General features: G+C 32.8%; 2 protein-coding genes across 4 annotated transcripts; both read right to left on the bottom strand.

The window, feature by feature from the left end:
• Nucleotides 1–135: 135 nt before the first annotated feature.
• Nucleotides 136–4362, bottom strand: LOC108841046 (DNA topoisomerase 1 alpha). Its single transcript, XM_018613830.2, has 16 exons — nt 4208–4362; nt 3038–3786; nt 2781–2951; nt 2604–2684; nt 2471–2530; nt 2281–2375; nt 2053–2209; nt 1844–1969; nt 1673–1753; nt 1485–1575; nt 1253–1386; nt 1105–1176; nt 925–1014; nt 725–828; nt 460–628; nt 136–366 (listed from the first exon to the last, which is right to left on the bottom strand). Exons 2-16 carry the CDS (start codon nt 3782–3784, stop codon nt 298–300), a joined length of 2247 nt encoding a protein of 748 aa, XP_018469332.2. The 5' UTR covers nt 3785–3786; nt 4208–4362; the 3' UTR covers nt 136–297.
• A 192-nt stretch (nt 4363–4554) lies between these two features.
• On the bottom strand, nt 4555–8632 carry LOC108821749 (fimbrin-1). Of its 3 annotated transcripts, none has more exons than XM_018594744.2 (15): nt 8408–8632; nt 8019–8171; nt 7778–7948; nt 7463–7695; nt 7214–7385; nt 7078–7116; nt 6922–6990; nt 6720–6836; nt 6413–6624; nt 6201–6353; nt 5902–6101; nt 5669–5826; nt 5463–5559; nt 5287–5378; nt 4555–5202 (listed from the first exon to the last, which is right to left on the bottom strand). In XM_018594744.2, the coding sequence occupies exons 2-15, from the start codon at nt 8103–8105 to the stop codon at nt 4930–4932; spliced, it is 2073 nt and encodes a 690-aa protein (XP_018450246.1). In that variant the 5' UTR covers nt 8106–8171; nt 8408–8632; the 3' UTR covers nt 4555–4929. The 3 variants fall into 3 exon arrangements, with proteins under 3 accessions (XP_018450246.1, XP_018450252.1, XP_056859250.1); XM_018594750.2 differs by having other exon boundaries at nt 7778–7933; XM_057003270.1 differs by lacking the exon at nt 8408–8632 and having other exon boundaries at nt 8019–8242.
• Nucleotides 8633–16310: the final 7678 nt, after the last annotated feature.

Genomic DNA, 16310 nt, shown 5'->3' with positions numbered 1-16310 from the left:
GGAGCAATGAGACAATTCAAAGGCAAAAACTGATTGATTGTAGGCTCATATTTTGTCATGGCTTTCATTTTCTAGTTTCATAAGAATGTGCTCTGCAATTGAAGATCCAGCACTCAATGTTTACCATAACTCCTTTTTAACATTAACTGGATCATGTTTTCTTATCAAACAAGTAACAAATCTTTTTATATTGGTTAAGTTATATAGAAACATTCTTAATCAACAATTTCATAGAGATTCGTAATGAATATAAACTAGTAGAGTATAAGAAACTCTTTAAGCTGCGGCTACTGCATGTTAGAATCTGAAGTCAGGTTCCACGTCCATTGCCCACGTAAATTTCTCCCGAAGAGCTTTGGTGAACATCTGCATATTTCCATTAAACGTTCTTTACTCACCCGTTTCTTTTTCATTTTACTACCCCACAAGTAATTAACATCAATATTGTTATTTTTTTACCTTTTCAATGGGTACTTCATTACGTTTGCACCACGCAACTGTGATCCTAGGATCCATGTAATTAATCTTAGACGTGCCAAGTGCCACAGTTTTCAAGTCCTCCTTTGTCTGCATGTCTCTTTCCATCTTCTCTGCCTTCATCTTCTGTTGAGCTATCTTCTTCTCCCACCTGCCATTAATTTTAACATCACAGTTTCAAAGAGAGCCAAATCTAGTTTTAAAAGTATCTTGTGTAAGTGATTGGAAGAGGTTTTGTTATATTTACGCTTCTGGAGTTATGTTTCTCGTTTTCTTTCCATCTGAACCCTCTAATGGAGCTTCTCCCTTTTTAGCCCTCTTGAGATTGGTTCTAAGTTGTTTAAGACCCTCCTGTGATGAAATAAAATCCATTGGAAGATTAAGACAACTTCCTAAAGTTAACATATTATTGGTTATTCAGAATCATGTATAAGGAGTTTTTTTTACCTTGAGTTCATCTATTTTGTCTTTCAGTTTCTTAACTTGTGCACCGTGAGACTTTGAAACAGTACGCTGGTGATTACAGATTATGGCCACCTGCAAGAATCAACAAAAGATAATACTCAATCATTGTTTTGCTTTAAAGTAACTAGAGAAAATCACTAGAACTTGGGCAATCAATCTCACCTCCTTGTTTGCTTGATCATAAACTACTTTTTTCTGGTTGACATCACCACCATCTTTGGTTTCTCGACGCAACTGTCACAAGAACAATCAGATTAAGACACTTTGGAAGTTAAACAACAACAGAGGGGCACATGGTTTCAATCATTACCGTTTTGTCCAGGGTGATGGATGCATTGTATGTACGGAATACTTTAGCTGTGAGTCCAGGCATAAGCTCCTTAAGATGATCGTTTAGTTTGCTTGCGTCTATCTCATCAAAAAGATCGTCTGAATTTGATTTACCTGCATCCATGATGATGATAGAAAAGGTAAACCAACTTATTTAGTAGAAAACCATGTGAAAGGATTTAACACAAACTCAAATCCATGTATAAACTCACCAGCCTTGAACTGTCCAATGGCTTTGTAAACAGGAGACTCAACTTCAACCGTATTCTCATATCTGATTGAATCTTTACCAAGGAAGTCAAACTAAACACACATTGGAAACGAAAACAAACACAAAGTCTGTCAAGATCAAACCACATGAAGCCCAGCATCAACACTTTCAAGATCTAATTATTAATACCTTTAACTGATTTGGATGAATGCACTCCACATTGTCTACTTTTAACGTACAACAACCAACAGTGTCTGCCTCATCATCATCCTGTCCAGAACAAGTGGAAAAAAAAAGAATTAAGAATTGTTCTGCATACTTGTTAGTCATTACTTGAAAAAACCATTAACGTATTATTACCTTATCATTACCAGCTCTAAGTGCCAATTTATCAATGAGATAGGTAGCCACGGCTATCTGACGCTTTGAAACATCTTTAGAAGTAAAGTTCTTGGTGTAAGTTTCTCTTATACTTTCTATGTGGTCCTGAAACAGAGACAGAACAAAAAAAAAAGAGAAAGTTAAGTAGCTGTTATGTCTCTGTAGAAGGAATCTGGACTACATTATACCTTAAGCTTCCTGGCTTTCTCGTACTTCTTCTTGTCGCTTTGGCCTTTCTGAGAACTGCTATCTCCCAGATTAATATACTTGTCTCTTTTGGGGTTAATAGGATCATTCCAGCTTGCTATCCATATGACTGTGTTATCATGCTTTATTTCTTTCCATCTGCAAAACCAAGTCACATTGTTATCACACGAGACTACATCACTTTCCAGAGACTAAAGTTAGAATTCCACCTTTCACCAGGAATGGGGCATTCAGGGATAGGAGCATCTTTCCCTATGTTTAGCGTGACGTCATGAGGATGTATACGCCTTTTGAACTTTCCCATCTGAAAAAAGTTAGATCATAGACTTGTTCATGAAAGACCACCTTAAACCCAACAAAATGCAAAGTTCTTTATGAAACATGCATGCAGAAAAGAACCTTAGGATGTTCTCCCCGGCCTCTGAATAACCCAGGAGGCTCAACCATAGAGTTCCCAATCTGAAAGAGAGAGACACAACCATCACAGTAAGTAAGCCTTGTCCCAAAAGATGGAGAACATTTGAAAACTTACTTTCTCCTTGACACCGTCTACAATAGCCCACATATACTTCTCTCCCTGCTCCGGTTTTTTCTCTTTTGAATCTTTATTCTTCTGCACATTATCAAATGGAAGACGCTTTGAGATGTAATTAACATCAATGCAGTCATATAAACTGAAAAACTTAGAAAAGTGCTTTGACTTGTTTACCTGCTTCTTTTCCAAATGCCACTCATATATTGGGGTGAAGTCACAATCATCTAGCTTCTGTATCACATGTTTCTTGCCAAGTAGTTTTCTCCAGTCATTCCAGAAATTCTTCCTAAATATAGGTTTGTTATAATAGTCTGTCTCTCTCATCACAGCAAACATCGTTGCAACCTAAAAAGGTAGCAAATCATCAGCAGAGTGATTAGTGAAGCTGATCTTTAAAAAAAAAAATAGGGAAGGGAGTGAGGGATGATGACCTCTTCTTGCTCAGGAGATAAGCTGACTGGTTTTCCCTTATAAAAAATCTTAGTCCCATGAGGTTGATAAGTTGGTGGAAAAGTGACACCATTGTGCACCAAGGTAGTCCACTGTGCATACTCAGAGTCTTTTCTGGATCTTTTGCTCCTTTTCTTGGGCGGAGGAGAAGCTACTCTTGTCACTTTCAGCTTCTTAGATGATGCAGTAGAACTCTGTTTTGTTACTTTAGGCTTTGTAGGTGGGGTTTTATTGTTGGAGGAAGAGTCTGCCTTGATTCTCTTGGCAATTGGAACATCATCATCATCTTCATCATCAGTGTCGTTAGGTGATACCACAGCCTTCCTCTTTTCACCTAAATTCATAGAATCTTGTTTTGCGGTTGAAGAGGATGCCTTGTGCTTTTTCATGGAAGATTGATCTTCATAACTGTCCTTCTCCACAAGTCTCTTGCCAGAAACCTTTGGCTTTTCACTGACATGCTTCTTCTTTTGTAACCTTGACGATATTGGAGCTTCATCATCATCAGACTCATCCAAAGTTGTGTTGCCATTGATCTCTTGTTCTTGCGTCATGGATATTATGGAACGCAAAGGTCTACCATCCTCAGAATCTCCATTGATATCAAACGGTTTTCTGTGTGATTGGTCTCCATCCTTAACAAAACTTTTCTTGAACACTAGAGGCTTATTATCATCATCGTCTTCGTCGTGCATAACTGGTTTTGAAACAGCCTCAGTACTGCCCATACCTGATGAGAATATATGTTAACAAGTATTCTCTTTAGAGATAATAATCGAAACAGAAACAAGAGTAAAACTTCTCTGACAAAAGCCTATAAATCTTATTTATAAGTAAGAACTCTCTAGGAAAAAGCAATAAGAAAAAAGGAAAATCCTAAACAATTTCATGAAATCAAGAAGTAGAAAGACACAGTATCATACTTCTAATCTTTTAGTGCTCTCATGCATCAACAATGCTTTACGCAACCGTAAGCATCAAGGAAGAACAAAAATAGCATCTAGTAACTTCTATAAGAGTGTTAGCTACGTCTTTTTCAATTTATGTGTTCCCTCCATTCAAACAAAAACCAATATTAGTGTGCATGGACATCTTGATAGGAACAAGAATAGTGTGCAATTGAAATAGATAAATATCCCAAAAATTTGTACCTGGAACCCTAGATTGTGTTACAATGAAGAGATGATTGCTGCTGAATCAATAATCAACGTTATCTAAGACGCGTTGAAATTGTGGATGAAACCTATCTTTGCCTCTCTTTCTATAAGTTTTTCTTTCTTCTTATATATGTTACGCTTCCGATGCCGAGGAGGCTGGAGAGCCTAAGGCACAGAGAGACTCTATTTCCAAAAGAAGGTTTAATTGCTTGGCGGTTTAACTTTGTAACTCCCCACGATGTCGTATCGAACCGCGGGGGTGTTTTTGTAACCTTACCTCCCTAATCGAGGTAGAAGCAAACCGGGATTATGTTAAACAACGGTTAAATTTCGAAACAATATGAAAAGTTAACCATGTAGTTACCATAAATAAATGATGTATTTTTATACAAACACACTTAACCACAGTGGTCAGAAACTTGCTTTCATTACCCTAATCAGTGGCTAGAGGCTAGAGCTCCCCAATGGCACGAATCAAGTAATCGTCTCGATGGTTTGTTACACAAGGTACATGCAAACCCTTAAGTCCAGCATTTTATTTTCTTTAGACATGTCTAGTAGCATGGAACCTAGACATCTCGTTTCTCATTTATTTGTAAAGGCAAACAACACGTATACAAAACACATACAGATCTCTCAAGAGTAGGTAAGTATTATAACAAAGCTACTTTGCTCTCGCCAAGAGTATAGTTGTCTCTCTTTGACAGTCTCTCTATCTATTCGTTGGGTGTCTCCTCTGAGACAGTGGTGATGTCTGAAACCGCATCAGCCTCGCTGTCATCAACAGCCAAGCTCGAGACTTCGCCGCTCAATGAGGAAACTTCGTCCTCTCCCGTGACAGACGGAGCAGGAGACGCGTCTGTGCTTGTGGTGGTGCACGTCGTGGTTGTGCTCTGACTCGACGACGAATCCAAACTCTCCGCTGAGCGTTTCTGAAGACTCCAGTACATTATACTCGCCGTTAATATCAGGATCATCTTATGATTCACCTGTCACAACATCATCCCAAACACCATCATTAACTCTACTAAAGTTAAGTACCAGAGAATACATTATAGACCGAGGTTATTTACCTCCACGATATCTTCAGGCAACAAGAAAACAGAACATCCAAGCTTTCTTGCAACGCTGACTATGTACGTAGCATTCAACCTCTTCTCTTCATCTTCACGTTTCAACAATCACATAAACCGAAATAAGCTTTGATTCTGGTGTAAACAGAGAAAGTAGCTAGAATCTAGTAGTGAACCTGTTTCACCCTTGGTGACAAGATTCCAGTTAACAACTCTTGGCTCAACCGCCCATAGAAGGTCTAGGAAGAATAGCCCGTTCGATAGACTCTTGTCCTGAAGATTTTTGATTTTGATTTTTATTTTGATTTTGATTTTGATTCACTAGAAACGTGACAATAGTACTAAGTGTACTGTTTTGAAGTTGATATAAAGAGAGGTGTACCTTGAAGCTCTCGATCTGAGATTTTCTCCCCATGGTTCTTACCTTCCGGTTAGCCCAGCTGAGGATATCTGCATCAGTCATATCTTTACCTCGTGTCCTCGACCTCAGACTCTTGAGAAGTTGGAGCATATGGAACCTCATCAACTGCCATAAGAGACCTGAGAGACAAACCATAATCTTCTTGCTAGAAAAATAAACAGAAACATAGGGATCTCTAGAGTAATGATGATTACCAAGAATGAGCTTCTTATTCCCTTGGACTATGTCGTTTCCAGCTACATTAACGAGCGAGAAGTTCAGCTCTTTCCCAATCCTCACGACTTGATTGCAGTTCTCTACTTTTCTAAATGGCATCTTAATAGGCGGTTTGGAAGCATGTTTCCAGTTGACTGATCCAGGAGAGACCTTGTCTAGAACTTCCAGAAGTATCCATCTGCATGCAAATAGTACCTTGACTGATCCCTTTTTTCATTTTTAACTTCCACAGGTTGGGTTGCCTCTACTAAAGAAAAAGGAAAACATAAAGATTTACCCATCTCTAACATCTTCAAACACATTGTTGACATAACTGTCAATCCCCAGGCTGTTGATCCATAGCCGGTAGCATCGTTCATCTCTACAAGTCTGTACGTCTTCTGTCATCATCTCCGCAAACGAATACTTACCATCCGTACTTAGACCATTCCTGCAACAGGTACAGACGGTTAAAGTAGAACCAAGTGCATAGACATATATAATACAAACCTTTCATGGAATATTTGTGCCACAAAAGCGAGATTCAAAGTTGGAGATCCTTCAACAATCTCTTCAGCAGTCAAGTATCGTTTGCAGCCCATTCTCTCTGCATGACAGAGAACTAGTTCAGCCCTTTCAAGAGGATCCTTTGCATCTAGTGTAGCCGGGTCACAGTGTTCAGGTGCGAGAACATTGAGCAGGTAAGCATAGGCTTGTGCATCCTGCAACATTAACCAAAAACACGTGTTGGAAATAACAGTGGCAGGTACAGTACAATCTTGAATCCGCCTAAGTAGAGGATTTGTAGAAAAACAACCTTCAAATCTGAAGAAAAGTTTGAGACGGTTTTCTTGTAACCACCTTTCTTGAGATGGAAGTTCATCCATTTCAGCAAGACTTTCTCAGGGGGTAATCTAAGCAGCTCCTCAACATCCTGAAACAGAGATAAACTTGTTGTCACACCTATAACTTACAAGACGTGGATAAGTGAGGTTAATGTGATTGGTAGCTCGATTTACATCGCTGTCCTCAAGCAACTCAACAAGCTGAGGCGTCTTCTTTAAGTTGAGATCAGCCAGCAGTTGAATCTGCAGTTAAGAACATTTGTTTAGTTTAATAACTTAGCAGTTAGTACAGAAAGCAGAAGTCAGATAGATAGGTGGATAAGTGTAGACCTTTATGAGTTGTGAAATCAATCCAAGCACTAGGTGAGGCTGTAAAACATCATAAACCTCCCTGGTCAGAACACTGCTTAGCCAGTAGTTCAGTATAAGTTAGAGTGATTGATGTGTGTGAGCAGAGAAAACATACCCGTCCTTCAGCCAGGTCCTGTGTGCCAATATTAACAAGAGTGCATCCAACAGCTTTGGCAGAGTTGAGACAAAGGGTGTGATTCTCATTTCTCTCCCAAGGATTAAGTACCCTCTTGGTGTTGATGGCTCGTTCATCTATTGTCCCTGGAACTGCTACATTTATGAGCTTACTGCACTAGGAGAGATCACGAGTCAAAAGGTAGAGAAAGCAGATGAGATAACATATGAATGTGCACACCATACATACCAAAGAAGTACACCATCTTTCACAAGTTCATACAAGTGATTAGAATCAGGATCAAGAGGAAGGAAGTGCTTCAAAAAGGGGTCATCCCCGAGGTATCTGTTGATGTGCTGGACAAAAGAAGCCTTCTCCGACTGGTTTATAGTGTGAAGAAGTGTGGTGGTGCTAGCTTTGAGAAAGGAGGATGAGTGTCCACCAGATTTCTCAGCTGCTTTACCTTGTAAGTTGAGATATATCTGTACATATCATTATATATATATGATCAAATCCAAAACCATCCATCAATATCACATTCATAGTGGTCTCAACATTAATTACCTTGAGAAACTCTTCAAACTCCACATCAGTGCTTGTATCAGAACCCAATTCTTGAAGTATCTCTCTGATTTCATCCTCCTTAAAAGTTGAACTAATTGCCTTGAACTTTGACAATAGAGGAGGGAGGTCTTCTATGGTGATGTTTCCACTTGAATTCTTCAACGATACAAACTATCAAAAGATTGATAAGTTTCATCCTTGTAAGGTAAAAGAGGAACAATGAAAGAGAGAGAGAAGAAACCTTGGAGTTGAGAGTTCGAAGTTCGACTTGTGTGAACTGGCTCTGTAACCATGGATCCGAAACCACAACACCCACGAACCCAGACATGTCCCCCGTTTACCAGAATCTGAGAAAACCCCTTGATCACGATGTAATCCTCAGTTTCGAATCTCCCTGAAAACGTATCATCGTAAACTTCGCATGAGTAATTGAAAGAAACGATCTTTGTGGCTATGAAAAAAAAAGGAAATGATTCGAAAATTTGTCATTAATATAAGCAAGAAAACGTGATCATTACAACAAGACAAAACTGTGTTAACCGACCATTTTCTTGGTAGATAAAAAGAAGAAAGACGACTCCATCACGCAATCTAAAAGATAATCCCAATGTAAGTAAATTTGCCTCTAACCTCGGTTTAAGGAAAATTCAGCGTTTCATGGCTACGATGACATCGATATCGATGTGGGGGGGAATGAACGAAGACGGAGGAACTAAACGGGTAATGTGCAAAAAGGTTTTAACTTTCGTCACGTGAAGCAACCTCAAGAAGACGAAAGAACAGAGAGAGAGAGAGAGAGAGAACGCTACGATCTTTCTACTACGTCTACGTGTGAGCAGTTAACAAAGCCGTGAATAGAGGAGGAGGGAAAATAAAAACGAGTTTTATATGCGAATGCTTGATTTTTTTTTACTATCTAGATTACGCGCGCGAGTATGTCATTGGCTTTTCTAAACTCGCTCTATGAGCGATACATGTGGATAGGATTTGCGTCCAGCTCGACAAAGGTCGCTGACCTCACAATGTAACCACCTGTCTACGTGTCACTTCTCTTGACATCTCATATTTGTCTGCATTTTATTACTCCATGTTATGATGTTACTTAGATAATAATCCGCGCTACAGCGCGGAGTGACATAGTTTATTAGATTATTTATTGTATATTATGCTAAAAAATTTGTTGTATAACTTTTTTTAGGGATGTACATTCATATATCCGTTCGGATTCAGTTGATCTATTCGGATTTCAGATTTTTAGAGTTATAAATTTAAATTGTATTTACATATTTACAAATTTTGGTTTGGACTTGGTTAGAATCATTGCGGTTTCGGTTTGGATTCGAGTTCAGATATCCATTTAATTATGTATTTTCTTAACAAAATTCAAATATACTTAAATCTTAAAAGTCCAAAAATAAAATAATATAAAACATAAAAAATTGAATAACATAAGACTAAATATTTAAATTTACATAAAAATAGTTGAATTAAATATTTGAATTGAGAAAAAAATTTCATTATTTTGAACATTTTCTGTTATATATATATATATATATTTGTGACTATATTGGTAATTTTAGATATTTTCATATTTTTGAATATCTAATAAATATAATTTTAAAATAATTAACCTTTTTAAATATATAAGATATTTTTGGTATCTAAAATATTTTAGTTTGGATTAGATTCTGATATGTTTATCTGAATATTAAATTTTTAGATCCGTCTGGGTACTTATCAATTTTAATTTGTGTTTAATATACTTTGAAATCTAGTTTGGTTCAGTTCTACAGATCCAAATATTTTATCCAAACTTACTTTCATCTACTAATATAAAGCAAAACAAAATAAATTTAAAACAAATATTTTCGGCTTATTTAACATACACAATTATTGGACTATATGCTAATAATACCAATTAAAAGGCTGGCCATTATGTCATATTTTGGGCATGTTGCAAAATTGACGTAGCCTATAACCACTAATATGTATTTTCTTATAATTGTTTTTGTTAAATATAATAAAACACGATACAATCAAGGGAAAAGTGTTACATATGCGTGGAAAATAATGTGATCTCTACATGCAGCACCAGAATTCTGTTTTTTTTAATCGATTTCACGAATATTCATTTTTTAGCTTTTCTGATTTTTTCTAGTAATTTTTGGTTAAATTTTGAAAATCTGTAAAGAAAAACAATATTTGGCTGAATTAAAGATCCGACTTTGTGTATAGTGTTTTTTAAATCAGTTTTCAATTCATAACCAATCATAATTATTTATTGCATTCGTATACAGAAGTCTCAACCATAGCTAAGTTCGACAACATATAAAACTTTCAATTTCTAAAAACATTCTCATTCCAATATTTTAGTTGATGTGAATTTTAATGATTTTGTAATTTCTCTTTTTCAAAAATGATATTATTCAGTAGTTGTACGGAGAGAATTTCAATTTACTAATACAAAGGTTAAAAATGCAGAAACTAAAAATAAGCTGATTAAAAAAATTAATGTAAGCACATTAAATTCTCTGCGATGGGGTTAAAAAATTCGAATGTGAACGTCTTAATTATCAAATGATTGTGAAACCGACACGTCAGTATACTCAAATTAAAATCAATGTGAGGTTGACACGTGTCCAATGTAGTGCAACGCATTAAATAACAATGATTCTCTTTTAATATATAAGGGATTAATAAATGGGTCTCAGTTAATGTCTGCCTAACAATTCTTTTACTAGCTTCGAAACTTCGTACCGGTGTTCATGTCTGTAACGTTACGGTAGATGTTGAAAAAATGGGTGCAAAAAATACTAAAAGGTAAAACATGAATCATCCATCGAATCTCTACGTAACAAAATTACAATATATGGCTTAATAGGTCTGCTGACGTCAACTCTGGTCTTAAGCCCATTTTAAAGATCTTTTAAGGTGTGATTTCACACTCCACCTTTTGTGGCCAACTTAATTTTATAAAGTTACTGTAATACACAGTGGCGGATTTAGAAACGTTTTTAGTTGGGGGCATACTATTTAAAATAACAAAAAAAAAATCTTCAATGGGGGCATTTTTTGTGTTTCTTCACTGAACTACAAACAATTTAAACAAATTTATCTAGGTTATTCAAGAAAAAATAAAAAACAGTAGGGGGCACGTGACCCCGTAGGGTACGCATACATCCGCCCCTGATAAGCTTACTTATGTCAAGAGTTCATTACTTAATTCCCATCAATGAGATAACCTATCTCATGCTTGGGAAATTCCACATCTTTATAAGAAATAAGATGCTGTGTGCAGAGAGGTTATACAATGGCGGCAAGTTTTCAACCCGCATTATTTAGTATAGAAACTCTTTACGTGGATCTGTATTACGAAAAGAACTAATTAAGATATGTAATTTTAAAAGTGTAATTTGATGGGAACAAGTATCTAAATATTTATATATCATCAAGACTACTTTAACAAGTATGGACGACCAGAATGCATATGTAATTGTAAACATGTTGGCAAATCTCATTCTTTAATAGTATCTCTTATAATAAATGATGACCAAAATATCTATAAAAGGATTAATATCCTTCACATGTAAACACTACATTCACATGCCAACTTGTCTATGATGTTTTTTTATTCGTTTGGTCTTTCTTTAAAGTCTTTTTTTTTGGTGGTTATTTCCCAATTTGTGTTTGTTTCGAAGCAAACTTCCAAAGTACATTAATTTGAAACTGCCTTGTTCTCTATTGTTATAAGAAAATAGGTACAAATGCTCAGTGTGTGTCTTTGTTGTTTGGTTTTAAAATTTATTATCTAAAAGTAGCGGAGTATCCATGTGTACTAACTAATGAAGAGTAGGCATGAGTCACTACAAGATATGTTAATAGAAAGAGTAAATATCTAGCTACTGTAAAGTTTGACAATAAGACAAGATACGTAGGTAAGTAAACGAAATTTGTAATCAAGATTTAGATATGATGAGAGGCTCTGATGCATTGGGTTAAGACTTAAAACAATAAATAAAACATTGGGGTCTCATAAGTCATCATGGTCAAAGAAAAAGAGATTGGGAGATGTTGTTTGAGTGCTGCTAGATCACAATGGGCATGTTTTATCTCACAGCATAAGCTGATAAGCACGTTCACTTTCAGTGACAATCTTCATGAGTCTTAAGCTAAACATAGCCAATAGGCTTACGAAGACATGATCAGCCTTGAAGTGAAGCGTGTCATTTTCGCTCTGAAGCTAAAAAGCTATTGGAATGATCAGCAGATTGATATCTTGATCGGCATTCTAGTAACAAAGAGAGGAGTTCTTGGATTAACTTGGGTTATTTGAGGAGTAGTGTACGGAATCTGAAGCTCCATGCTCAAAACAAACATTCGCAAAGTGTGATAGTTCAAGGTCAAAAACACTTCTCTGTCAGGAATTTTGTTTGGGATAATAAATTTAGTAAGTAAACAACTATTCTAGTTTACTGTGTATTTGGTCATTTGTATTCTTAGAACACTTCTATTAATGGTATGTAGAGAAGTATCTAAACATCTCAAAAATAGAAAAAATATAAAGTGTAGGAGAAAAAAGAGAAGCGAGATCACTGCAGAGAAATTCTGACATACTTATAAAAACTCCATAACACCACTTGTCAATTTTTAATTAGTGTCAATTTAAAAACCAAAAAAAAACTTTAATTATCAAATAAAACACATTAAAATAAAAATATATTTGGGTTGAGATATCTAAATTAAGTATGAGACTTCATAACAAAATATCTTTTTTATTTTACAAAGCACTAATAAATCGTTCAGATTAATCGTGTGTTCCGTTAAGAGTCCGGGTAACGGTCCAATCATATTGAGGGAAAAAAACAAATTAATTATCATAATCCTGTAGACAGTATCATAATCTTGTAGACAGCCAGGTATGTTGGTCGTCGATTAAACCAGTATACAGTAAGTACAAGATTGAGGTCAACATCACATGAGCTTTATTTAAGTTATGAGCTTGAGATAATTAGTACGGCGTAGATAAATTTATATATTTAAATCCGATAAAAGATAAATTCCAATGTAATATTCTAAAAGATATCTTCCATCGAAATTTTATTTTATTTGAAGATGTGTTACAAGATTTTCAAAAGTGGTGGTTTATTACAGCAAACAATGGCCCCACGTATATCGTACAAGTTTGCGCGTCTTTGCTGATTTCATGATTGACTCCCAATAGATGTTCGCCACGTGTATAATTACAGATAGGTCATGACGGCCACGTTATCGGGACCCGCATTAGCTGTTGATTACTCATTCACCACTTGGTTCATTTTGGCTCGCGCCGAGCCCCCGACCAAAGCTTCTTGATGTTTTGATGTAAACCAAATATTCAAGGAAAATTTGCTAAAACAGAACAAAATTAAGCATATCTGTTTTTTTGGTATAAAACTATTTTTACTTCTTAAACTTAATGAAGCAAATAATTTTACTAATAAAAAATATAAAATATGATAAAATATCCATATATACAAACTAGTATTATTTTTTGGTTGAAAATTTAATAAATAATTTTTAATTACGTTCTAATAAAAATAGATTTATTCTTCTACGGAAAATAGATTAGTAGAAACTGAATTTCAGATTAAACAAGTTTATCTATTTTTTAGAACAAATCATCTATTTTTAATTAAAATTCTAAATATGAAGAATGTGAGTTCTACTAATTACAAAAATAATTACTTTCCGGACAAATGCAATTTTTACTTTTATTAAGTAGTTTAGGATTATCGGAATGCAAAATCTAGATACTACTTAAATGGCTATATAAGATAAAAATTGTATTCGAGATTCTTTTATTGGTTTTACGTAATGTAGAAAGTGTATTCTACGAATAAGAGAACCTAACTTGTGCGAAAATTAAGAAAGTTTCAGAAGATATTCTAAAAATATTTGTAATATTGTAACTTTGTAAAACGTGTATATTTGATTATAAAAATATTTTTATAATATTTGTAATCTTTATTTTTGCCTAAACGTTACAAACATTTTTTTGATTTTTTATATATTTACAGAGACACACACGCACATATATATATATATATATATATATATATATATATTTACAAACATATATCGACTAAAAATTATATATGTATATTTATTTTATTATTATTAAAATATTTATTAATATAATTATTTTAAATTAAATTGGGTATAAGGGAATATATAAATATTATTGTCCATGCAGCATGAGAATATTTTATTTTTAATTTAAATTATATATTTAAACCATAATTGAATTTAAGTATATAAGTATCGTATTTTTTAATAAAAAAATTAAGATATTTAAATAATTTATAAAAATAGTTAACATATACTAAAATTGTTGAATATTGACTAAATTTTTTAGTCTATATTTTTTGAAATATCTGTTTATAGATTTAAATGTACAATGTATATAAAAATATTTAATTTTTTGTGTGCTATTTATGTTACATAAATTTTTATTAATATATTTATTTCTTTTTATTAATGTATTTATTTATAATAATTGTTTATATCAAAAAATTATATTATATAAAAATAAAAATTGAATATATTATTTTATTAATATATTATGAAATGTTGACTTAAAACATTGAATATATTATTTTTATTAATATATGTTTTTTTTGAATATCTGTTTATATATTTAAATGTACAATTTATATAAAATATTTAATTTTTGTGTGCTATTTATGTTACTTAAATTTTTATTAATATATTTATTTCTTTTTATTAATGTATTTATTTATAATAATTTTTATATCAAAAAATTATATTATATAAAAAAAATTGAATATATTATTTTTATTAATATATTATGAAATGTTGACTTAAAACATCGAATATATTATTTTATTTTTAATTCGTTTAAATGTTTAAATACTTTTAAAATGTATTTATTTGATTATTTAGATATCAATTCTAAAACTATGAAAAATTTATAGTATGAAAACAAAATAATGTTGATTTTATATTATATGAATAAAGATGGTGAATTTTTATTCTATTTTTGGTAAATTTCTCAATAATTAGTTACAGCATTATAGTAGTATATTATTTTTTTCCTTTTCAACCGAATTATTACCTTGATATATTATTTTAACTCTAAAAAAATAAGATACTTTCATATTTATGAATAAAAACACGTTTAATAAAATCTATCCAAATATGACCACAAAACATTTTGGATTAAAAAACTAATTAAAGCTATAAAAATAACAAAAATCGGTAAAAATGACTTAAAAGAATCAAACTTTTCACTTTTCATGTTTATTCGTTATTAGTCATTAACCAATTAAGAGATTTTGTAAAATGACAAAAAAAAATTTTATTTATTGTAAACAGTGCCAAAGCACACATATTTCTATTGTTTTCCCTTAAAACCGATACTGATCTAGGTAACTGAAATTTATTCACAATTTAAATTATTTGAATAAAATATAAAACAAGAGTTTTTAATAAATTAAGAACTCTATTTTTTATAAAAAAAATTATAACTCAGAAGAATAGTTGGACTATAATTATGATTTATTTAACTGCAAATAATGATATGTGAGCATGATTGGTGAGAATTGAGATACTAGTAATATCGTAATAAAAATTAATATAAAATATAGAAAATTTTTGACCAAAAAAAAATATAGAAAATTTATGGTAGATTTTACAAGAAAATGATCAGGTTAGTTTTTTCTTATGGGAATTATATAATATATATAGACTCGTGTCAAAATTATTATTAATAATCTAACAAATACTTTCCTTACCTTTTCAAACTTGGAATGAAAAATTTATCTTATACTGTTTAAATAGTCTGTTTTTGAATTTTTCAAACGTTTTTAATATAACCAACTTGTGTGTACAAAATCAAACATGAATGCCAATGCATGAAAGGTACTATTCATCATATCAGCGAATTGGTGGTTATAATAATGACCTTTACAGGTACTCAAAGCGGTATAATAAATGCATACACCAAAGAAAGGTCCATAAAAAACAGAATAAACTAAAATGATTAATGATGTTATGCATGCTAGTCTATAGGTTTCTACAGCAAAACTAAAATGTCCCAAACATAAACAAAACGTTTATTGTAATACTCAATAAACAGTATTTGTATTAAACACACATGTTTTACAACACCACAATTTACAAACATTATTATGTAAAATTTACTAGTAAAAGTTAAATGCAGATTTTAAAAATAAGCATTGACTAACATAAAAGCTTGATCCATTCTAGAATTAAGCCTAATTTGCATTGGATACAAATTAATAAAGACAACATGAATTCTACTAAACACTTTACTATTTTCTCAGTCTCAAAACAATATATACTCGTTTTATAAAATAAAATAAAATAATGTATACTGTTTAACTATTTTCAAAAATATACTTATTATATTTTAATATATTTCTATTATGTAGTAATGATAAATTATGTATATAAAAATATTTAATATATCTATTAAATTTATTGTGTAAAATTTATGAAAAATAAGTAATTG

This window comes from Raphanus sativus, chromosome 2, assembly GCF_000801105.2.
Source record: "Raphanus sativus cultivar WK10039 chromosome 2, ASM80110v3, whole genome shotgun sequence".
NCBI lineage: Eukaryota > Viridiplantae > Streptophyta > Magnoliopsida > Brassicales > Brassicaceae > Raphanus > Raphanus sativus.
Note: the sequence above shows the minus strand (reverse complement) of the source record. Positions and strands in the feature narration are given on the sequence as shown.